Source organism: Ornithorhynchus anatinus, unplaced genomic scaffold (assembly GCF_004115215.2).
Source record: "Ornithorhynchus anatinus isolate Pmale09 unplaced genomic scaffold, mOrnAna1.pri.v4 scaffold_93_arrow_ctg1, whole genome shotgun sequence".
In the NCBI taxonomy this organism is placed as follows: domain Eukaryota; kingdom Metazoa; phylum Chordata; class Mammalia; order Monotremata; family Ornithorhynchidae; genus Ornithorhynchus; species Ornithorhynchus anatinus.
The window spans coordinates 1,378,870-1,403,532 of NW_024396943.1; the positions used below are offsets into that span (position 1 = coordinate 1,378,870).

The window sequence follows — 24,663 nt, forward strand, 5'->3', positions numbered from 1 at the left end:
AGTAGGGTGCTCTGCACCCAGTAAGTGCTCAATAAATACAATTGATTGATTGATTGACAGCAGGCTCTCGGGAAATGCTCCCCCAGTAGCTGAAGGCAAAGAGCAGGGTACAGGGCCCATTCAGCTAAGGTTCAAGTCTCCACTGACTCTAGGGGGTGTCTGCAGAGGGGGCTCCTTCTGATTATTATTTTCACTAGCCTACTCTGTGCCAAGCACTGGGCAACTACAGGACGATCCAAGTCAGACCTGGTAGGCATCTGGTCCCCTAGAAGCTCTCAGTCTGAGTGGAGAAAGACGGACACATGCAGATCCGCAGAATGTCGTGGAAATAATGGGGAAAACAAGCTAAATTAAGTGGCTGGGATCCTGGGTGGGCAAGAGGGAGAAGGTGAGTCTGTGAATGCAATTCCCCTGATTATGGAATTCTGGGAGGAGGATGGCAGGCTGGAGGGAACAGACCCAGATCAGCACTCTGCTCTTTACTTGCAGGCATACTTTCCTCTTGGGGAGGAGCTAGACATGCTACTCTGATTTGGCCAGTCAAGGGTTTAGCCCTTATGTGCCCCATTGTCCTGGGTGTTGCCCTCAGGGTCATGGTCACCAAGGCCCCTGGGAAAAAGCCCTCTTTGGCCCCCACTTCCTAGCTCTCTCTCTCTCTCACACTCACACACATAAACACTCAGGACTCTCTCTATCTGGTCCAAGGCCTGGGCCATCGATCAATCAATCAGTGGTGTTTATTAAGTGCTTACTTTGTAAAGAGTACTGTACTAAGCACTTGGGAGAGCACAATAGAGTCATTGTAGACATGATCCCTGCCCTGAAGGAGCTCAAGGACTCAGGGTCTCAGAATGTGTACGTATGTCTCTCCATTCTTCAGAAACCTCCAGTGGTTGCCCGTGCCTCTCTGCATCAGGCAGGAACTCCTGATCACCAGTTTTAAGGCACTCACTCAGTTTCCTCCCCTCCTACTTATCCTCACTCTCTACCATACCTCAACTCACACTCTCCATTCTCTTCAGTGGAACTCTCACTGGGCCTCACTCTCGACTCCCCCACCTCCGACCCCTCGCTCACGCCCTGCCCCCAGCCTGGAACTCCCTGACCCCCTTCACCTGGGGCAGACCCCAGACCACCCCATCCTCTCCGGGAGGACTGCCCCGATCCAATCCGTCTCTCCTCCCCCCAGGTCACATTCTCCTCCCAAATCCCCGCAGCACTTCGGCAGCATTTCCACACTTCCGCACTCTTGGTCGTCCCCTGCTCTCGGGCAGTTCTGTAGGTTCTGATTTACATACTGCACATGCTCAGGCACTGAATGTGATTTTGGAAGCCAAAGGCATGACCTCCCAAATGGTCAACCTAGTCCCAACCAACAGAATGTCCCCAAATCCCCAGCCTGGGCCATTGCTCCACCCCTAGCCTGTCATGGCGTAGTAGAGCCCGGGCCTGGGAGTCAGAAGGTCATGGGTTCTAATCCCTGCTCTGCCACTTGTCTGCTGCATGGCCTTGAGCAAGTCACTTAACTTCCCTGTGCCTCAGTTACCTCATCTGTAAAATGGGGATTAAGACTGGGAGCCCCGTGTGGGACATGGACTCTGTCCAACCTGATTTGCTTGCATCCACCCCAGTGCTTAGTGCAATGCCTGGCACAGAGTAAGCGCTTAACAAATGCCATTATTATTATTATTATTATTATTATTATTAGAACTAGTGGTAGGAGTAATAGTTAATGATTTCTCTTGAGTGCCTTAGACTGTGAACCCAGTGTGGGACAAGGACTGTGTCCAACCTGATTATCTTGTCTTTACCCTGGTGCTTGGTACAGTGCTTGGCACAGTGTAAGCCCTTAAGATAAGCAGCATGGCATAGTGGATAGACCATGAGCCTGGGAGTCAGAAGGTCATGGGTTCTAATCCCGCCTCTGCCACTTGTCTGCTGTGTGACCTTGGGCAAGTTACTTAACTTCTCTGTGCCTCAGTAACTTCATTTGTAAAATGGAGATTGAGATTGTAAACCCCATGTGGGACAGGGACTGTGTCCAATCCGATTTGGTTGTATCCATCCCAGCGCTTAGCAGAGTGCCTGGCACATAGTAAACACTTAACAAATACCATAATTATTATTAATAGTAGTAGTAGTATCAGTAAGTGCTTGGGAAGTGCAACAAAAGCACAAGACATGGGGAAAACTGAGAGAAAAGTTCACAAGGTGTGATAGACTTGGAAGGAAGAAATTCTAGGCCTGGTGGTGATATAATAATAATAATAATAATAATGATGATGATGATGTTAGTATTTGTTAAGCACTTATTATGTGCCAAGCACTGTTCTAAGTGCTGGGGTAGATACAAGGTAATCAGGTTGTTCCACGTGGGGCTCACAGTTTTAATCCCCATTTACCAGATGAGGTAGCTGAGGCACAGAGAAGTTAAGTGACTTGCCCAAAGTCACACAGCTGACAAGTGGCAGAGTCAGAATTAGAACCCAAGACCTCGGACTCCCCAGCCCGGGCTCCTTCCACTGAGCCACGCTGCTTCGAGGCGCCCAAGAAAAGAGACAGCAGGGTACAGTCAGGAGGTGGGCTTGGGAGGAGTGGTGTGAGCAGGGGCGTAGTGGGCGAGGAAAGCCGAGGGAAAGATGGAGAGAGCTGGGGGACAGTTTTGAAGACGATGATCAGGAATCTCTGCTTGATGCAGAGGAAGATGGGCGGCCACTGGAGGTTTCTGAAGAGGAGAAGGAATGACATTTCAGGAAGTGGATCCAGGCAGCAGCATGGAGAAGGGACTGAAGTGGAGGAAGGCTGGAGATGGGGAGGCCAGCGAGGAGCCAACACAGTAGTCCAGTGGCGAAATGACTAACGCCTGACCATGGCCGTTTGGTGGAGGGGAAGAGGCTGAGAGCTGTCTTGGCCCTGTGTCAGATCCCCGCTCCTCGGTGCTCTCCCCAGAGCCATCTTTAGGGCCCCGCTGGTCCACCGATCTGCTGGGGACTGCCTAACCTTGCCTGCTCAATTCCCGTCTTCCCCGGTCATTAGCTCACCGGCAAGCAAAGACCACCCCCACCTCTCTCTCAGCTGGAAAAACCCCAAAAACCCTCGAGGCCTCAGGAGTCCTGTGCCCAGGTTCACCGCCCAGAGACCCTGCGCTGGTTAGTGATTGGTACATTTTTCATTCGACGGTCAATAATTAACAAAGGAGACTTTTGCTGCTTTGCCCTCCCATGTCCAGCTTATGTCCTTCACTAATCCAGTGGGGTGAGTGGCATTTTCTTGGAGCCTCTCTGCCCATTTCACCTCAAGCCTCGAAGTCCGGGACCCACGCGACCACCACAGGGTAAGGGGGCCAGTTGGGTAGGAAGATAAGGAGGTGGGGGCCGAAGGTCATGGCCGAGTACTTTGGAGGGAAGAAATTATTCACGCTAGACAAGGTTGCTCTGGGCAGAATCCATCCATCACTGGTATTGATTGAGCACTTACTGTGTGCAGAGCACTGGACTGAGCACTTAGGGGAGTCTGATCGAACTAGTAGACCTGATCCCTGCCCTCCAGAAGCTGACAGTCTACTGTGTTTAGAGCACTGGACTGAGAGACTGGGGGAGGACAATAGAGAAGGCTGAAGGTCCCCGATTCTGAACTCGAAAATGCTTTCCCAGCAAAAGAGAGGAGATTCACTGCTTTGCTGCGGCCACTGCCCACCTTGCTCTAACTCCATCCCTCTTGGCTTCTAAGCCTGTGCTTCAGTCTCGGGTTTTTGGCCGGGGCCCTTTGGATGCCAATCAGGCTATTTAAAGAGGAAAACAGGTAAGTGAAATTCTTCTGATAAAAACTGGTTTTAATAACGTTTGGGAGGGAGAGAGCAAAAATAGATCTAGGAGGGCAGAGAAAGCCACCCCGCCAAGGACAATGGCGCAGGCAGACAAATGTCCACTATCAATTTGGGAGGAAGGAGAGGCAGTCCATCCTAGAAACCAATTATGAAGCTGACAGGATTTCTCATTGGCTTCTTTCTCAGAATGAGATGTTTGCTGTCCTAAGGGGCTGACTCTGAAGGGGCCTTGAGAAGGCGTTTAATTTCAATCACTGACTATTGTGTTTCCTGAGACGCCAGACAACGGGGGGTGGAAAAGGTCCCGGTGACTAGCGTTTGAGACCGGCGGGTGGAGGGGTGGGGGGTGCAAAGGCCGGTAATGACAGGGGCACCAGGCCGAGAAAGCTGCATTTTAACTGGAAGCCTGAGAGAGAGACAGGAAGAGAGAGAGAGAGAGCGCTCAGCACCCCAAAGCCTCATCAAACCCTCATCAGTGACATGGTAACATTGCCTGGCTGGAGAAGACCATAGTCTTCAGAGTGGGCAGAGTGGCATATGGGGGCAGGGTCCGAGTGGATTGAAATCAAAAAGACTCTGAAAGGAGACAGAGACCGTGAGAGAGAAGAGAGACAGAGACACATAGAGACACCCAGAGAGACAGGTACTTAATAAAATGAACATATTTTCTGAAGCTCAAAGTGGGATAGGGCTTCCGTGGGAGAGAGTTCAGTGGTTTAGGATCAGGTAGGAGAATAAAGTGGGAAAATGGGAAAGAAGACAATAATAATAATAATGGTATTTGTTAAGAGCTTACTATATACCAAGCACTGTTCTAAGCGCTGGGGTAGATAGAAGGTAATCAGGTTGTCTCACGTTCATTCATTCATTCATTCAATAGTATTTATTGAGCGCTTACTATGTGCAGAGCACTGTACTAAGCGCTTGGGATGAACAAGTCGGCAACAGATAGAGACAGTCCCTGCCATTTGACGGGCTTACAGTCTAATTGGGGGAGACGGACAGACAAGAACAATGGCAATGAGTAGAGTCGAGGGGAAGAACATCTCGTAAAAACAATGGCAACTAAATAGAATCAAGGCAATGTACAATTCATTAACAAAATAAATAGGGTAATGGAAATATATACAGTTGAGCAGACGAGTACAGTGCTGTGGGGAGGGGAAGGGAGAGGTAGAGGAGCAGAGGGAAAGGGGGAAAAAAGGGTTAAGCTGCGGAGAGGTAAAGGGGGGGTGGCAGAGGGAGTAGAGGGAGAAGAGGAGCTCAGTCTGGGAACGCCTCTTGGAGGAGGTGAGTTTTAAGTAGGGTTTTGAAGAGGGAAAGAGAATCAGTTTGGCGGAGGTGAGGAGGGAGGGCGTTCCAGGACCGCGGGAGGACGTGACCCAGGGGTCGACGGCGGGATAGGTGAGACCGAGGGACGGCGAGGAGGTGGGCGGCAGAGGAGCGGAGTGTGCGGGGTGGGTGGTAGAAAGAGAGAAGGGAGGAGAGGTAGGAAGGGGCAAGGTGATGGAGAGCCTTGAAGCCTAGAGTGAGGAGTTTTTGTTTGGAGCGGAGGTTGATAGGCAACCACTGGAGTTGTTTAAGAAGGGGAGTGACATGCCCAGAGCGTTTCTGCAGGAAGATGAGCCGGGCAGCGGAGTGAAGAATAGACTGGAGCGGGGCGAGAGAGGAGGAAGGGAGGTCAGAGAGAAGGCTGACACACTAGTCTAGCCGGGATATAACGAGAGCCCGTAACAGTAAGGTAGCCGTTTGGGTGGAGAGGAAAGGGCGGATCTTGGCGATATTGTAGAGGTGAAACCGGCAGGTCTTGGTAACGGATAGGATGTGTGGGGTGAACGAGAGGGACGAGTCAAGGATGACACCGAGATTGCGGGCCTGAGAGACGGGAAGGATGGTCGTGCCATCCACGGTGATAGAGAAGTCTGGGAGAGGACCGGGTTTGGGAGGGAAGATGAGAAGCTCAGTCTTGCTCGTGTTGAGTTTTAGGTGGCGGGCCGACATCCAGGTGGAGACGTCCTGGAGGCAGGAGGAGATGTGAGCCTGAAGGGAGGGGGAGAGGACAGGGGCGGAGATGTAGATCTGCGTGTCATCTGCGTAGAGATGGTAGTCGAAGCCGTGAGAGCGAATGAGTTCACCGAGGGAGTGAGTGTAAATGGAGAACAGAAGAGGGCCAAGAACTGACCCTTGAGTAACTCCAACAGTTAAAGGATGGGAGGGGGAGGAGGCTCCAGCGTAGGAGACCGAGAATGACCGGCCAGAGAGGTAAGAGGAGAACCAGGAGAGGACGGAGTCCGTGAAGCCAAGGTGAGATAAGGTATGGAGGAGGAGGGGATGGTCGACAGTGTCAAAGGCAGCAGAGAGGTCAAGGAGGATCAGAATGAAGTAGGAGCCATTGGATTTGGCAAGAAGGAGGTCATGGGTGACCTTAGAGAGAGCAGTCTCGGTAGAGTGGAGGGGACGGAAGCCAGATCGGAGGGGGTCTAGGAGAGAATGGGAGTTAAGGAATTCTAAGCATCGATTGTAGACGACTCGTTCTAGGATTTTGGAAAGGAAGGGTAGTAGGGAGATAGGGCGATAACTGGAGGGGGAAGTGGGGTCAAGAGTGGGTTTTTTTAGGATGGGGGAGACGTGGGCATGTTTGAAGGCAGAGGGGAAGGAGCCCTTGGAGATTGAGTGGTTAAAAATAGAAGTTAAGGAAGGTAGGAGGGCAGGGGCGACGGTTTTAATAAGGTGAGAGGGAATGGGGTCCGAGGCGCAGGTGGAGGGGGTGGCACTTGCGAGGAGGGAGGAGATCTCCTCTGAGGATACTGCAGGGAAGGATGGGAAAGTAGGGGAGGGGGTTGGTGGGGGGGGAGGGGAGAGGCGGAGGGGTGACTTTGTGGAGCTCAGACCTGATCGTGTTGATTTTCGTGAGGAAATAGGTGGCCAGATCATTGGGGGTGAGAGATGGGGGAGGGGGAGGAACAGGGGGCCTAAGGAGAGAGTTAAAGGTCCGGAACAATCGGCGGGGGTGACGGGCATGGGTGTCGATGAGGGAGGAGAAGAAGCTTTGCCTGGCGGAGGAGAGGGCAGAGATAAGGCAGGAAAGGATAAATTTGAAGTGTGTGAGGTCGGCTTGGTGCTTGGACTTTCGCCAGCAGCGCTCAGCAGCTCGAGCATAGGAGCGTAGGAGGCGGACGGAGGAGGTGATCCAGGGCTGTGGGTTAGTGGAGCGAGAGTGGCGGAGGGAAAGGGGGGCGAGAGAGTCGAGATGAGTAGAGAGGGTGGAGTTGAGAGCGGAGACCTGATCATCGAGAGTGGGAAGAGAGGACAGGGCGGCAAGGTGAGGAGAGATGCTATTGGAAAGACGTGGGGCTCACAGTCTTAATCCCCATTTTACAGATGAGGGAACTGAGGCACAGAGAAGTGAAGTGACTTGTCCAAAGTCACACAGCAGACAAGTAGCGGAGCCAGGATTAGAACCCACAACCTCTGACTCCCAAGCCCGTGCTCTTTCCACTAAGCCATGCTGCAAAGACAGACAGACTGAGTGACGGATAGAGAGCAAAAGATTATGATAGACAGGGAAAAAGAAAGAAAGAGTCAGCATGGTTTAGTGGAAAGAGCCCAGGCCTTGGAGTCAGAAGACCTGTCCTCTAAACTGTATGCTCATTGTGGGCAAGGAACATGTCTACCAACCATTATATTGTACTCTCCCAAGCACTTAGTACAGTGCTCTGCACTCAGTAAGTGCTCAGTAAATACGATTGATTGACCTGGGTTCTAATCCCAGCTCTGCTACTTGCCCGCTGAGTGACCTTGGGCAAGTCACTTAATTTCTCTGGGCCTCAGTTACCACATCTGCAAAATGGGGATTAAGACTGTGAGCCCCATATTGGACAGGAACAGTGTCCAACCTGATTATCTTGTATCTACCCCAGTGTTTATTACAGTGCCTGGCATGTAGTAAGCACTTAATGAATACCTTAAAAAAAGGAGTCAGCCATAAAGAGGCTGGGAGACAGGCAGAGAATAAAAAAGGAAAGAGAGAAATCCACCTAGATAGGGATGGATGGTGCCCCCTGCACTCCTGCCCCCCCGCCACCGGCACTTATGCCCATATCTTTAAACTCTCTTGCTTCCCTCATCCCAACTCTAGCCTGCCATTTTACCATCGCCTCTGCTCCACACTGAATCAGGGTTGCCAGGGAGGGGCAGCTTGGCCGTTTCTCTCTCTCTCTCCATCTCTCTCCATTTACCTACAGTGACCAGCCAGCCAACCAACCAGATGTCCAGTGATGAGCTCCAGCTGCTGCTGCCACTATGGCCCCTCCCTCACCACCCTAGCCAAAGGGGAGATTTTTTCCTCTACATCTGTCCTTGAAAGTGCATTTGGATGAGTTAAAAAAAAACAGTAAAGAAGCTCTCTGCCCAAGCAAAGGGATATGGAGAGTGGGGCAAATCTTCTCGAGGGGAGGGATGATATCTACTAACTCTATCGTCCTCTTCCAAGTGCCCAGCACAGTGCTCTGCACATAGTAAGCACTTAGTAAATACTACTGGTTGATTCACGGATTGAATTATCTAGATTTCTAAAAGCCGATCAAGTGAAAAGAGATTCCCTGGATAATTGTCCAGCTCTCCCTGTCCCTGGACCAGGGTAAGGAGACCCAAGACTCCAGACCCACTGAACTTCCAGAGCCATGTGCACACTAGCAAATTACCTGAACTCTTCAGGCCACAAAATTCACTCAATCATCTGGAAGCTCTAGGATAAAAAAAAAATTCTCAAAAAGCAGTATAGCCTAGTGGAAAGAGCACGGGCCTGGGAGTCAGAGGACCTGGGTTCTTATTCCAGCTCTGCCACTTGCCTTCCATGTGACCCTGGTCAGGTCACTTCACCTCTCTGGAACCCAGTTTCCTAATCTGTAAAATGGAGATTCAATACCTGTTCTCCTTCCTTAGACTGTGAGCCCCATGAGGGGCAGGGACTGTGTTCCTGCCTAATTATTTTGTACCTACTTCAGCATGTGCTTGCCTAATTATTTTGTACCTACTTCAGTACTTAAAACAGTGCTTGGCACAGAGTAAGAGCTTAACAAATACCATCTTTTGTCATCATCATTATCATCATCATACTATTCAGCAGGAGACAGCAGGAGAGAGGGCATGTCTCCTTCAAGCCTCTTTATTGGGCTGGAAGTCTATGTGATTGACAGCTGGGGCCCAGGAGTGTTAATGGCTCTGAGTTCCCCTCTAAGCACCCTCCTGGCCACCAGCCTGCCTGGCCCTTGGGGGCCACTTATGCTATCCTGGTTGCAGCAGGATGGGGGGACAGGGCAGGAAGGTGGCAGAGCCCAAGCAGCTGTCAGACAGTTGGTGATGGTTCCAACCAGAATCTTGGATGGGCTCAGGGATGGTAACACTGGTGTTGCCTTCACAAACATCTCTTGCTCCTGTCTGGCCCACTCCCTGCAGCTAGCTGGCTCTGAGAGAGAATCCTACCCTGGTTGAGGTGGAGTATTTGTGTGTGGGGGGAGAGACTCGATGCCTAAAACAAAATATTCCCTAGAAAAATTCAATAAGAAGCATATGCTCCCCTGGTGTAGACTGACATCTCAATCCAAATTGTTGAGGCCCAAGTGGATTTTGGGGGGCCTGGATTATCTGGATAGTGTTGGAGTGAAGATCTGGCCATGATCTATCTGTTCCTTGCAGATAGGGTGGCTGGGGGCTGGACAGAGGTAGAGCTCTCCCATCTGTTTGGCCCCAGGGCAACTGCCTCATCTCCTCAGCTCCTCAGTTGAGCAAACTTTTCCAAGAAGCCAAACCACTTTCCTTTATCTTGCAACTAACTGGTGGAACTTGTTTTAGGGGAGCAATGAAGCGTAGCAGCAGAGCCAGAGAGTTTAGCAACCTGGTGCTAGGCTTCTGCTGGGCTCCAGGCGGTGGGATCCGTGACTGAGGCTGGCTTAGTGCCTGGCCCTGAGCCGGCTCCCGAGGCCTGTGCCAGCTGGTATTTTCTTGCCCGGATCTCCTCTGTTTGTGTGTGTTGGAGGGGAAGGGTCAGGACCAAGTGGGGTTCTGAAAAATGATATCAAGCAGAGCTCAAGACCTGAGGCTTGACTTGCCACTGGCATCTTGTCTTTTCCTTCTCAGTGACTTCAACCAGGGTAACCACACTGAATCTTCATTGCCCACTCCCCTCTGCTGGGCCAACCCTGCTTTGTTTTTATGAAAGAAATTGATTGGTGTTTCTGTGCAGTCAGTGGAGAGAATTGGAAAGGGTGAAGACAGTATACCATTCTCACATCTGTTTCTCCTTTTGTCTGACTTTAGGCTCTGGTAATGGATCCTGTCTGGCTCTGGATCATCTGTCTGGGCATCAGCCACGTGAGTGACCCTTTTCCCTCAGCCATCAGCCATGTGAGTGACCCTTTTCCCTCAGCCATGGCCTTCCAGACACAAAGCTACACCTACACTTACCTAACATCCTTCGTGCTTGAAGAATATGCCCCTGTCAGTGAAATTCCCCTATGGTGGCATGTGTGTCCCGACTGCCCTGACAGGACACACACACACACACACACACACACACGCACGCACGCACGCACGCACGCACATATACACACACACTGTTCCTTGTGTTGTCATGTTTGCTGTTGGCAGCCCCTGACCCTGTGTTCACTTTTGTGAACACAGAAGCGGCATGGCATAGTAGATAGCGCCCGGGCTTGGGAATCAAAAGGTCATGGGTTCTAATCCTGGCTCCGCCACTTGTCTGCTGTGTGACCTTAGGCAAGTTACTTCACTTCTCTGGGCCTCAGTTCCCTCATCCATCAAATGGGGATTGAGACTGTGAGCTCCATGTGGGACAAGGACTGTGTCCAACCCAATTTGCTTGTCTCCATCCCAGTGCTTAATACAGTTCCTGGCACACAGTAAGCACTTAACAAATACCAGATTTATTATTATTATTATTTTGCCTCCTTATTTCACTTCTGCTCAAAAAGAGCCGCTCCTTTTCTGATTGCTGTTCTATCCATGACAACTGATTTCATTTTCAGCTGGGATGCAGCAGCACCTGAGATTTTGCTTTTGTGTCCTTCTTGCCTTTCCTCTGCCCTCCTGTTTTTCAGTTTCTTAACTTCAGCTCCACAGCAGTTGATTGGGTATCTGGCAGTCGTCCATTCTCCTCATGCCTCGCACTCAGCACACTTGGGTTGAGGCAATCATAGCTTCAGTGCTAAGAGACTGACTTGGTTCTAGGGCTTTGTTGTTGGGAATTCCATCCTGCCAATTTGAAGTTGAGTCTTGCCCGTCAGTGACGCTGGTGGAACTGGTGGAGGAACTGGACGTGGCGCCTGTGTGGGGCCGGGTCTCCCAGCTGGAGAGAAGGACAGTCAACACTCTAGTTCTGTAGGCCTTTAGTTTGGCTTGGAGCCTGATGCCTGGAGGCTGCCACACTCAGTTTGACAGCTCCCCAAAGAGTGTGCCGGCCTTCGTCATTCAGTTTTCCGCTTCCTTGTCTATCATTGCATCATTGGCCAGTGTGCTGCCTGGGTAACAGAATTTCATGACAGCATTTAACTCTGTGTTGCCAGTATAGATTTTCAGTTGTGTCCGTGGCTCTCTGGGTGCAGGCTGATCCATCCACTTGGTTTTCCCTAGACTTAGCATCACCCCGTAACACTTGGCCGACTCCATGAAACAGTGTACAATCATTTGCATCTCTTCTTGAGTGTGAGCCTGTAGGGTGCAGTCACAGGGTACAACAGACCAAGAATGACTGTTTCCAGGATTTGGGATTATGCTCTCTGTCTGAGTTTCCTAGAGAAGAGGAAGTGATTTCTAACACCTACTTCTCTAAATCGTAAGCTCCTTGAGGACGGTGATCACATCTTTTTCCTCTGTTGTACTCTCTAAAGTGCTTGATATGGAGCTTTGTACACAGTAGGTGCTCAGTAAATAGTGTCGATTAACTGAATTTCCTTGTCACAAGATCCAGCATGACTGCATAGACTAAGTGGAACAGGTGAAGCAACATGGTCTAGCGGAAAGAACCCAGGCTTGGGAGTCAGGGGATCTGGCTTCTAATCCCAGATCTGGCACTTGCCTACTGTTTGACCTTAGGCAAGTCATTTCACTTCTCTGTGCCTCAATTTCCTCATCTGGAAAATGGGGATCCAGTACCTGTTCTCCTTCCTACAGAAAATGTGAGTCTCATATGGGACAAGGACTATGTCCAACCTAATTATCTCGTATCTACCATGGCACTTACTACAGTGCTTAGCACATAGTATGCACTTAACACATACCATTATGATTATCACTGTTTAGACTGGGCCCACTCTATCTTTTTAGACTGGGCCCCCTCTACATTCCTGCTTTGGAGAATGAATGGGACAGGGTACCCTCGGCTCTGGCCCAGCCAGTCACGCCATCAACACAGAAGTGTCAGAACCTCGAAGAACTTTTTGGAGCAGCTAAATTTCCTAGCTCGTTTCCAGAGTACAGATTCATTCATTCATTCAATCATATTTATTGAGTGCTTACTGTGTGCAGAGCACTGTACTAAGCACTCACATCATCATCATCGTCATTATCACCAATTGTATTTACCGAGAGCCTACTGTGTGAAGAGAGCTGCACTAAATGCTTGGGAGAGGACGATAGAATTGGTAGACATAATCAATCAATCAATCCATCAATTTATTGAGTGCTTACTGGGTTCAGAGCACTGTTATAAGCACTTGGGAGACTGCAATATAACAGAGTCGGTAGACACCTTACCTGCCCATGACGAGCTTCCAGTCTAGAGGGGAAGACAGACATTAACATACATAAATTTCGGATAAGGACATAATAATAATAATAATAATGTTGGTATTTGTTAAGCGCTTACTATGTTCAGAGCACTGTTCTAAGCGCTGGGGTAGATACAGGGTAATCAGGTTGTCCCACGTGAGGCTCACAGTCTTAATCCCCATTTTACAGATGATGTAACTGAGGCACAGAGAAGTGAAGTGACTTGCCCACAGTCACACAGCTAACAAGTGGCTGAGCCGGCATTCGAACCCATGACCTCTGACTCCTAAGCCTGGCTCTTTCCACTGAACCATGCTGCTTCTCTACATACGTGCTGTGGGGTTGAGGGAAAGGTGAAAAAAGGGAGCATGTCCAAGTACAAGTGCTGTCAGCTGTGTGACTGTGGGCAAGTCACTTAACTTCTCTGGGCCTCAGTTCCCTCATCTGTAAAATGGGGATTAAGACTGTGAGCCCCATGTGGGACAACCTGATTCCCTTATGTCTACCCCAGCGCTTAGAACAGTGCTCTGCACATAGTAAGCGCTTAACAAATACCAACATTATTATTATTATTAAAGGAGTTTACAGTCTAACAGGGGAAACAAACACTAAAATAATTTACTGTTAGGAGGAAGAAGGAAAAAATATGTTAGTGCTTAAGCAACAGAGTATGAAGATGTGTTATGTAAGTGCTATGAATGGTTGTGAGTACTTAGTGCCTATGTGGCACAGAAGTATAAGTACTGAGCACAGTGCATTGCACCAGTTGGTGCTCAGTGAGCATGATTACTTTTACAGAAGTGCTGAAGTGGCAGTTGAGAGGGGAGATGAGAGCTTTAGTCAGGGAAGGTGACCTCCTGGAAGACATGGGATTCCAGAAAGGCTTTGAAGTTGGGAAGAGTAGAGGTCTGATGCATGGATGTAAAGGAGGTGAGCCTTCCAGGCGGAAGGGCAAAGGTATGAGCCAGAGGCCAGAGCTTCGGCAAGAAAGACGAGGATGAGATGCAGTGAGTTAGTTGGTTGACTTGAGAGGAACGAGGCCTATGAGTTGGGGTGGAGTGGGAGAAGAGGGTGGTGGATTTAGTAACCAGTCAACCAATCAATCAAATTTACTGAGCTCTTACTGTGTGAAGAGCACTGTACTAAGCTCTTGGGGGAATACCCTATAATAGAGTTAATAGACAAGTTAGTAGGAAAGAGATTGCTGATTGAGTGTCGTAAAGCGAAACGGTCCGGAGTTTCTGTTTGATGCAGAGATGACGGTGCAGCCATTGAAAATTTTTGTGGGGGCGGCAGGGGAGACGTGCAAAGAACGACATTTTAGAAAAAGGATCCGGGCAGCCGAGTGAAGTCTGGACTGGAGAGGGGGAAAAGGCAAGATGGTGTCAAACAACACAACTACCTCAAAGCCATTGTGCTTAGTGCTTGAAAATAGGAATCCAGCTACTTTCTAAGGCAGGTGGGGGCACACCAAGCCATTCGGGGTGGCACACTAGCCTCCAGCCAATGACCCGGGCCCTGATGTCTAAGCTCAAAGAAGTTAGGTTTCCACAATGGGGGATGAGCCATTCAGTTACAGTCCAGCTTCCTTGGGCAGGTAAAGCCCACCCAAAGCTCCATCTTGGTCCGGGCCTTTCGGGAAGCCAGAGACCGAAGCCCGGTGCCGCCCTGGGGCTGGGCTCCCTGGGTGCCATCGGGCAGGCCTAGAACTCTGGATGGCTCTTCATTCCCCGCCCCCCACCTCACCTCCCCGCCTCCCCAACCCTGCTGTCCTGCCTTTGATGAGCACTGTGTGTCTCAAGGCAATGCTGATTTGCTCTTCTGCCCATTATCTCACTGCACAGGAATAATGAGTAGCAATCTTGCGTCTTCCTCTCTGCATGGAGTTACACAGATCGTTTTGACTGACAAGACCTTGCAAATGAATGCGTGGTGGGGGTGGTGATTACTGTTTATTTATAGCAAGGACACACAATGAGGAGAAGAGACATACGCAACTCGGAGGCTACGAGTGCTCATATTGATGTGGAAAGTTATATTTTAAGAACACCAGACCAGAAATGATGCCATTACTGAGTCAGGCCCCCAGTCCATCTAACCCAGGACTCTGTCTCAGCCAGGGGACTAGGAGGACTGGCTCAGAGGGACTGGGTGCTGGTGGCCCCCTCCTGGTCCCCTACCCTCATAGTTAAGGATGGACCAGTCAACCCCCGTCATTGGGCAGGGATTGTCTCTATCTGTTGCCAAATTGTACATTCCAAGAGCTTAGTAAAGTGCTCTGCACATGGTAAGTGTTCAATAAATACTAATGAATGAATGAACCTCCCCAGCTTTCTTCCCTCTGACCCTTCAATCAATCAATCAGTGGTATTTAGTGAGTGCCTACTGAGTGCAAAACATTGTCCCAAGCGCTTGGGAGAGTACAATGGAAATGAGATACACGTTCCTCCTTAATGGTGCCAAGTCTGAACCACCCTATACCCCTGACTCCCTCAACAGTGACCCAGCATGGACCATCCATTGCCCCTGAGTCTCTCCTCTCCATCCCTGACTCTCCTCCAGTGATGCAGCACAGACCATCCAACACCCTGACTCTCTCCAGTGACCCAGCAAAGAGCATCCAACACTGCAGAGTCTCTCTTCTCCATTCCTCACTCTTCCCCACTGACCCAGTACAGACCACCCCTCATCCCTGACTCCCCCCTTCATCCCTGACTCTTCCTCCAGAGGTGCAGCATGGACGGCTCATCCAAAAGTTCACCTACCTGATGATACCCCGGTCTGTGTGAGGATGTATGGCCAGTAGAGCTCTCAGGAGTCTCCCTCCATCCTCCAAAATGCAGCTGGGTCTCATGCTGTGAGCGGCTCTGCCTCTAGGCCTCTTGGGCTGTGTGATGAGCTGGGCTGACCGCTGCTCTTGCTTCCCAGAAGCCCCTGGCATAATCCCTCTTCTCCATCCTGTGCCAGGTTTTAGCATGGCATCATCAGCCAACTGAGTAGATGCTCCTACCTACTGGGTGCCTGCTGAGTTCAGGACCTTGGGCACATACATTCATTCATTCAATAGTATTTATTGAGCACTTACTATGTGCAGAGCACTGTACTAAGCGCTTGGAATGTACAATTCGACAACAGATAGAGACAATCCCTGCCCAGTGATGGGCTCACAGTCTAGTTGGGGGAGACAGATGGCAGAGCAAAAGACAGACCGCAGAGTAGACAGACAGACAGGAATCATCATAATCACTGTGGTATCTGTTAAGCATTTACCAGGTGATAAAGCACTGGATTAAGTGCTGAGGTAGAGAAAGGTAATCAGCCCCGACATAGACCCTGACACACACAGGACTCCCAGTCTAAGGGGGAAGGAGAACAGGAATTGAATCCCCATTTTACAGATGAGGAAATTTGAAGCCCAGAGAACTGAATTGACTTTCCCAAGGTCACAAAGCAGACAAACTGGGATTAAATGGGGGCTGGGATTAGAACCCAGGTCCTCTGACTCCCAGGCCTATGCCCTTTCCACTAGGTCTTATGGCTTTGACTACCATCTCTACGCAGATGACACGCAGATCTACATCTCCGCCCCTGTCCTCTCCCCCTCCCTTCAGGCTCGCATCTCCTCCTGCCTCCAGGATGTCTCCACCTGGATGTCGGCCCGCCACCTAAAACTCAACATGAGCGAGACTGAGCTCCTCATCTTCCCTCCCAAACCCGGTCCTCTCCCAGACTTCTCTATCACCGTGGATGGCACGACCATCCTTCCCGTCTCTCAGGCCCGCAATCTCGGTGTCATCCTTGACTCGTCTCTCTCGTTCACCCCACACATCCTATCCGTTACCGAGACCTGCCGGTTTCACCTCTACAATATCGCCAAGATCCGCCCTTTCCTCTCCACCCAAATGGCTACCTTACTGCTACAGGCTCTCGTTATATCCCAGCTAGACTACTGTGTCAGCCTTCTCTCTGACCTCCCTTCCTCCTCTCTCGCCCCGCTCCAGTCTATTTTTCACTCCACTGCCCGGCTCATCTTCCCGCAGAAACGATCTGGGCATGTCACTCCCCTTCTTAAACAACTCCAGTGGTTGCCTATCAACCTCCGCTCCAAACAAAAATTCCTCACTCTAGGCTTCAAGGCTCTCCATCACCTTGCCCCTTCCTACCTCTCCTCCCTTCTCTCTTTCTACCACCCACCCCGCACGCTCCGCTCCTCTGCCGCCCACCTCCTCACTGTCCCTCGGTTTCGCCTATCCCACCGTCGACCCCCGGGCCACGTCCTCCCGCGGTCCCGGAACGCCCTCCCTCCTCACCTCTGCCAAACTGATTCTCTTCCCCTCTTCAAAACCCTACTTAAAACTCACCTTCTCCAAGAGGCCTTCCCAGACTGAGCTCCCTTCTCCCTCTACTCCCTCTACCACCCCCCCTCACCTCTCCACAGCTAAACCCTCTTTTCCCCCTTTCCCTCTGCTCCTCCCCCTCTCCCTTCCCCTCCCCACAGCACTGTACTCATCTGCTCAACTGTATATATTTCCATTACCCTATTTATTTTGTTAATGAATTGTACATCGCCTTGATTCTATTTAGTTGCCATTGTTTTTACGAGATGTTCTTCCCCTCGACTCTACTCATTGCCATTGTTCTTGTCTGTCCATCTCCCCCGATTAGACTGTAAGCCCCGTCAAACGGCAGGGACTGTCTCTATCTGTTGCCGACCTGTTCATCCCAAGCGCTTAGTACAGTGCTCTGCACACAGTAAGTGCTCAATAAATACTATTGAATGAATGAATGAATAGGTCAGCCTGCTCTTCTGTCTTTATACTCTATTGCTTCTCTTAGCTGCAATGCATTTTAGTGTCTATATCTTCTGTTAGACTGGAAACCATTTGAGGGTATGGATCAGGTCTACTAGCTCTATTGTGCTCTCCTAAGCGCGTTAGTGCGGTACAGAGAAATAACGTGGTCTAGTGGAGTGGTGGAAATGCCTGGTGGATGGGGCGACTGCTGTGTGAGACTGGAAACCTGACTCTGCTCCACGGCTTCACCCTGCAGCCCGGCCCCAAGAAGGCCCACCCACCCCAGGGAATTGAGAATTAGGTCTTCAGATTAGGCTCCATTCCCAAAGCCTCATTCTTCAGATCAAGAAACTGAGGCCCAGAGAGGTTAAGGAACCAGCCTAGGGTGCCATAGCAATGGACCCGGGCCTCTCAATGTCTGAAGAAACGAGGTGGGAAGGGGAGGACCTGAGGAGGGTGGGCAGACAGACATTTCCAGAGATGGGCCTGGCCTGACTGATGATTAAAAGTGATCATCCTCTACAGGCTGTCGCTGGAGCTGCCAGCCAGGAGCCCTACATCGAGATCCCAGAAAACTACCACGGTCACTTCCCTCTCTACCTGAAGAAGGTGAGGACTCTGCCTTGCTTCCTTTGGCTTGTGACCCCCATCGTAGCGGTGCTTTGGGTGGAAGGAATCTTCCTGGGAGCTGTTGGCACCACTGACACTGTGCCTGGGCAGTGAATAGCAGACTGGAAAGTCCCCCCCCCACCCCCACCCCATTTGCATCTCTGCTCTCATTCTGAAAAGCAGACAACCGATCCCTATGAGATTGCAAGTTCCAGCAACCCCTAGGACAACTGCCTCAGGAGATGCATTCTATACAGGCCACCTTCCTCCCCAGAGCAGGAAGTGAGAGGGGATCCAGGCTGGGGTTTGTGCCAGGCTCAGCTCTCTGCCTCCGAAGGAGAGAGATTTGGCTACCAAATCACTGGGATTAGGGCTGCGGCTCCTTCCCCTTCCTCCACCTGACCATTCTCCCATCTGGCATTCTGTTGCTGAGGTACTCGCTGCCCTGGGTAGCTGTCCCTCTCCTTAGGTATGTACACTCTGGGCAGCTACTTCAGGGGTTCTGGGGTCTGAAGTTGGCAGGCGATTGGGGTCAAAGGGGATTGGGAGGTCTCAGCTGTCTGGACCATTACGGGCCCAGGCGGAGAGAAGAGATTCCGCTGCCATCCCCTGGGCCCCTGGTGGCCATGTGCCCTGCTCTTGGGTGGCCATCAGGTGATACATGTTCCAGGCTGTTGGCCAGGGGCCTGGGGCAAAAGATTCTGCCATGTGGGATGGACCCAGCCTCCCAGCCCCCAGTTCTCCCTGTTCTCCCTGCTCCTCTGGGGGCAGAGGAGAGGGAGACAGAATGCAGACCCATTGTACAGTTGGGAAACTGAAGGGAGGAAAAATTGACCCTCCAAACCAGGAGAAATCCCAGGAGGAGGAGGAACTGAGGTCTCAAGGGTGAGAACTCAGTCCCTCTGGGGCCACTCGTTGGCATCACCCATGTTTCCAGGATTCAGAGGCTCCTCTCCTTTCTTCTCCTTTTCTCTCTTTCTTTCCTTTTTATTTCCAGCTGGAAATCCAGGGTCCAGAGGGCCCCGCCCCAATCCAGGTGGTGGACAACTATGATGGCCTCTTTGGTGTGGAGCCTGACTCGGGCTTCCTGTTTGTTACCCGGCCTCTGGATCGGGAGGAGCAGGCCCAGTATACATTGCAGGTAAGGCCAGCCCAGCCCACTAGCCTCCATTGCTTGCTTTCCGGGGCTGCCCCCGCCCCCCTCCCCCCAGCCCACGGCTGGGGATCGGGTTAGCCAAACCCTCCCGATGGCCTCTGTCTTGAGGTGGAGAGGGGTTTGCCCTCCGGCAGACCCTGGTGTCCCTCAGCTGGGATCCCCACAGATTCCCCCCTCGTTGTCCCCTCCCCCAACCCCCGCCTAGGAGTTCTGGGGCTCCTCCCTGCCGAGTGACCCTCTCTCACACCCACCAGGTGATTGTGACCAGGGACGACGGGCAGCCACTCTCTGGCCCGGAAACCCTGACGGTGAGAGTGAAAGACGAGAACGACAATGTGCCACGGTTCACTGAGGATGTGTTTGCGGGAACTGTCAGCCGAGGGACCGGCCAAGGTCAATGACAGCACCGTCCATAGCCCAGGCTCCTCCAGCCATCTCCCTTCTTGGCCCTGACCCTGGCCCTGGCCCTGCCCCTGGCTCTGGCCTTGCCTCCATCTCTGGCTCTGCCTGGATCTGCCTCTGCCTGTCTCTGTCTCTGACTCCATCTACACTTCAGTCCTTCTTTCTATTCAGCCTTGGCTGCCTCCTCCTCCCCCCACCCACCACCCCTTGGTTTAATTCTCTCCCTCAGCTATTTCCTCCCCTCCCCATCCTCTGGTCCAAGGGGCCCACCTCTCCACCTGACGCCACCCTCAGGGCCTGGGGACCCTGCTGGCCATGCTAGATGCACGCTTGCTGCTGGTGGGCTCCATCCTGGGAGAAGACAAACATGGCCTGGCTCAGTAGCCTCAGCCCAAGATCCAGCCCCAGCCCCAGCCCCAGCCCCAGCCCCAACCCCAGCCCCAACCCCAGCCCCTGCCAGCCATCGCCACACCCTCAAGTGTGGATGTGAGAGGCTGAGGTCTGTGCTCTTTCGAATTAGCCGACCCCTTTCATTTGGCCTAGGAGCGATACCGCCCAGTAAACAAGGGACAGAATTTAGAAACCATGTGACCAATTGTTCCATAGCTGGGTCCAGGCTGGGCCCAGATTTTTCCCCATCATGCTACTGAGCCTCCATCCCCTAGCCAGCCCTAGATAGTCCCCTTTTAGCTCCCTTATCTACCCCAAGGGCTGCCCTATCATTCCCTCAGAGATAAACTTCCTCACACATCCCTGGGCATCAGAGAGAGAGGGGGGAGGGCGAGAGAGAGAGAAAGAGAGGGAGAGAGGAAGGGAAAAAGAGAGACTCCTTTCTTAATTTAACTTGGGAAGAGCTGGGGATGGGGAACAAAGGGAAGGGAAGGGGAAGGACCTGTGGAAAGCTTTGTTTCCCTACAAAACCAGGTGTTGGAAGAGCTGGAAACTGAATCTGGCTGGGAGGTGGCCCAGGGAGGGAAGAGCTCTGGCTGACTGGCATTTTCCAAAACATGTCACACCTTATTACAAATCGCTTTGCTGCCCCCTGGGGAAGCACAGCTGGGGGCTGTCTGGGTCCTGTCCCTTCCTGCCCAGGTAATATAATAAAACCCTCATCCAAATGGCATGGATGATGGGCCAAGCCTTTTCCAGCTGAAAATGATGATGATGATGATGATAACAATAGTATTTCTTAAGCACTGACTCTGGACCAAGAGCTGTGATGATAACAACAGCAACAACAACAACAATAATAACAGTAATAATAATACTATCTGTTAAGACCTTACTATGTGTCAGGCTCTGTTCTAAGTGCTGGGGTGGATACATGTAAATCAGGTCAGACAGAGTCCCTGTTCCACTTGGGGCTCACGGTCCAAGTAGGAGGGAAGGAGAACAGCTATTGGATCTCCATTTTACAGTTAAGGAAACTGGGGCACAGAGAAGTTAAGTGACTTGCCCAACATCACCCAGCAAGCAACTGGCAGAGCAAGAATTAGAACCCAGGTCGTCTGAGTTCCAGGCCCATGCTCTTTCCACGAGGCTAGGCAGCTTCTCTAGGAGGAGGGAGATGAGATGATCAGATTGGACACCTCCCCTGTCCCACATGGGTCTTGCAGTTTAAAAGGGAGGAAGAGGAGGGATCTTATTTTACAGAAGACAAAGCTGAAGCCTAGATAGGTTCAGTGACTTGCCCAAGGTCAACAGCAGACCAGGGTTGGAGCAGGGACTAGAATCTGGGGAGTCTCTTGACTCCTAGTCTCCTGTTCTTTCTACCAGACCTCACTACTTACTCTCAGAGATCTCAAAGCATGTGAAATTCCTCACCCTTGGGTGCCCTCTAATCTCCTAGGAAGGAGGTGAGAGTTGGTGAGAGCCTCGCCCAAAGCCACCCAGAGGACAAAAGGGAACGGGAATTCAGAAGCAGCGATAGCAGCAGTAGCGGAGCGGTAGAGCTATTTACCACGTTTCCACTAGGTGCGACACACTCTTCCAAGAGTTTGGAAAGGTCACCAGATGTAGGAGACAGGAGTTGTGTTGCCCATCTTTGGCACCACCCCGGGACCCCCATGCTTACCAGGAGAGTGGAAGAGGGAGGGAAGCCACTGAAGCCGAGGAGAGTTGGCAGAAGGGTTCCCCTTGAGCCTGACCAGGGAGAGGAGGAAATGCCTTGCCAGGAAGTCAGTGGCCAGTGGCCAGCTGAGGCCAGTGGAGGAAGCCAGTGGCGGGTTTGGAGCAGTGGGGCCAGCACACCCAGTGTAACCTCTTCCCTCTCAGGGGTATCCTTTCTGTTCGTCAGCGCGGCCGACCTGGATGACCCCTTGACCCCCAACGCAGATCTGCGCTACCAGATCATCAGTCAGGCTCCTGGTCGGCCCTCTGATGCCATGTTCCAGCTAGACTCCAGGACTGGAGCTCTTTCCCTCTCTGAGGAAGGTAGAGCTCCCAACCTCTTGCCCCACTGCTTCCCCTTTCCCTCATACCCTGCTCCTCACCCACTGCCCCTTACCCTCTCCTCTCCACCACTACTTCCTCCCCTGGGCAATTTGAGAAAGCCTGAGCTTATTAGGGCCCCTACCCAGGCAGGGGGATTGGAAAGGCAGAGGCTCTTGGATTCCCCAAATCACAGATCTTTTACTTCAAACTCAGGGTCCTGTGCTTGGACCCTGTCTCCTCCACCCCTGCCCCCTGCCTCATGCTTTTGGTGTAAGGTAGGTTCCATTTTCCTTGGCCACTCCTATCCTTCATCATGTCGAGGTCATCTCTGGAGGGAAATCTCTTGCTCCAGAATTTAGAATGGGCCTCAGGGCAGGATATAGAGCAGGAGACCTGGAAGGTGGGAGGGCAGGAGAACCGAGGGTGGGTGGACCAAAGGGCTGGAGAATGGATGGCAGGGAGAGTGGGAGGCTGGAAGGTTGGAGGGATGGTGGGGTCAGATGCTGGGTCCAGTGAGGTCTCTTTTCTAGGGAGTTCTCTGCTCAACCCGGCCCAAGTCGCCCACTACAGCCTCCTCGTGCAGGTCAAAGACCTGGGAGACCAACCTTCAGGCCACCACGCCATAGCCAAAGTTGACATTGCAGTTGTGGAAAGCACCTGGATTCCCCCCACTTCTGTCCACCTTCCAGAAAATCTCAAAACCACCTACCCCCACCCCATCTCCAAGGTGAGTGCCTTCCCAAGCCAGTTTCCCCAGTGCCATCCATGCAAGCCTAAGGCATCTCAAGCAGAAGCCACCCCCACCAACACCATGTAGTAGCGATTGTAATAGGAGTAGTATTTATTAAGCCCTTACTGTGCAAGGAGCCCTGAACTAAACCCTGGGAAAGAATACACAGGTGGGAATTAGACATGGCCCCTATCCCTCAAGAGGCTTACAATCTGTGAATATAAGTGGGGAAGAGGGGACTGGAGACAGACACATCCGGAGTGATGAAACAATAAAACACTAAAACAACATAAAGAAAAGGACAAATACACAAAATAAAAACATAATCAGTAGGGGGCTGTGGGTAGAGGAGCAGAATTTCAGGCTCCCTGTATTTCAGAGTCCATGGCACTAGCTTGTGTGAGCTTATTCAGAGACCTCAAGATGCAGGTTCTATTCTCTTTCCTCTCAGGGTGGTGGAATGCAGGACAGGAAGGGGGTCTCCTCAGTAGTGTGGAAAGGAGCTGTTACCACTATCCAAGGAACATTCCCTTTCCCAAGAGCGCTTAGAACAGTGCTCAGCACTTAGAACAGTGCTTGGCATATAGTACGTGCTTAACTAATACCATCATCATCGTTATTATTATCTCTTCTCCCCTCCCCTCTTCTCTCCTCTTTTCCCCTTCCCTCCCCTCTCCTCTCTTCTCCTTCCTCACAGCTTTCTAACATGCCCATCTATCTCCTGGCCTAAAACCCCCTCTCCTTCAGCCCCATTGCAGGCTCCATTTCCCTCCTTCTATTTCTCTCCAAACTCCTTGAGCAAGTTGTCTACATCCACTGACTCCACTTTCTTCCAGCTCCCTCCTGGATCCCCTACAATCTGGTTCCGCCCCTTCCACTCCACTGCAACCTCTCTCTAAGGTCACCAGTGACCTCCTTCTTACCAAATCTAATCCTCCGTGGTCTCTCAGCCATCTCTAACAACTGTGGACCACCCCCTTCTCCTGGAAACACTATTTCAGCTTGGACTCTCTGACACTGTCATCTCCTGGTTCTTCTCTTGCCTCTCTGGCCACTTCTCAGTCTCTTTCCCTGGCTCCTCTTCTGGCTCCCATTTCCTTAACTCAGTACTGGGTCTCCTTCTATTCTCCATCTACAGCCACTCCCTTGGAGAACTCATTCTCTCCTACAGCTTCAACCGCCATCTCTATGTGGATGATTCCCAAATCTATTTCTCCAGCCTCGACCTCTCTTCTGTGCAGCCTCGCATTTCCTTTGGGTCAGCTCTACTTAGATGTCCAGCCGACACTTCCAACTCAATAAGTCTCCACAACAAAACTCCTCCTCTTCCCTCCCAAGCTGTCTTCTCCCTGAAACTTTCCCATCACTGTGGACAACAACACCACCCTCTCTATCTCAAAAGCCCACCACCTTGGCATTATCCTTAACTCTTCTGTTTCAAGCCAAAAATCAGTCTGTCACCAAATCCTATAGGTTCTATCTTCATAACTTCTCCAGAATCCTCCTCTTCCTCTTCATCCAAATTACTGCCACCCTGGTCCAAGTACTTGTCTTATCCCATCCCAATTATTGCATCAGCCTCCTCGCTGACCTCCCTGCCTCCAGCCTCTCCCTTTGTCATTCAGTAGTTCACTCTGTTGCCCGGATCACTCTTCTGAAAACTCATTTTTCCACACACCTCCCCATGGTGGCCCATCCATCTTCACATCAAACAGGAACTCCTCACTATCGCTTTAAAGCACTCAATCAGTTTTCTCCCTGTTTATCCTGGCTCCTCTCTGGCAAACATCACCTACTTATTGTGCCTTGCTCTTGTCTCTTTTTTATTTTTTTTATGGTATTTGTTAAGCATTTATCATGTGCCAATCACTGTACCAAGCTCGGGGGTAGGTACAAGCCAATCGGGTTGGACACAGTCCACATCCCA

General features: G+C 51.3%; 1 protein-coding gene across 6 annotated transcripts in view; it reads left to right on the forward strand.

Moving 5' to 3' along the window:
• The first annotated feature begins 3,229 nt into the window (after window positions 1-3,229).
• The window catches only part of CDH16 (cadherin 16), a 53,537-nt gene continuing 32,103 nt past the window's right edge, over window positions 3,230-24,663 (forward strand). For 2 of the 6 annotated variants that reach the window (XM_029057398.1, XM_029057402.1), the window contains exons 1-7: window positions 3,230-3,334; window positions 10,145-10,231; window positions 17,932-18,015; window positions 19,013-19,156; window positions 19,426-19,564; window positions 21,848-22,006; window positions 22,537-22,733. In XM_029057398.1, coding sequence (XP_028913231.1) covers window positions 10,154-10,231; window positions 17,932-18,015; window positions 19,013-19,156; window positions 19,426-19,564; window positions 21,848-22,006; window positions 22,537-22,733 — 801 coding nt within the window. In that variant the 5' untranslated portion in view covers window positions 3,230-3,334; window positions 10,145-10,153. Of the gene's footprint in view, window positions 3,335-5,201; window positions 5,231-10,144; window positions 10,232-17,931; window positions 18,016-19,012; window positions 19,157-19,425; window positions 19,565-21,847; window positions 22,007-22,536; window positions 22,734-24,663 lie in introns of those variants that run through there. The other 4 variants (XM_029057400.1, XM_029057401.1, XM_029057399.1 and 1 more) reach the window with 4 other exon arrangements.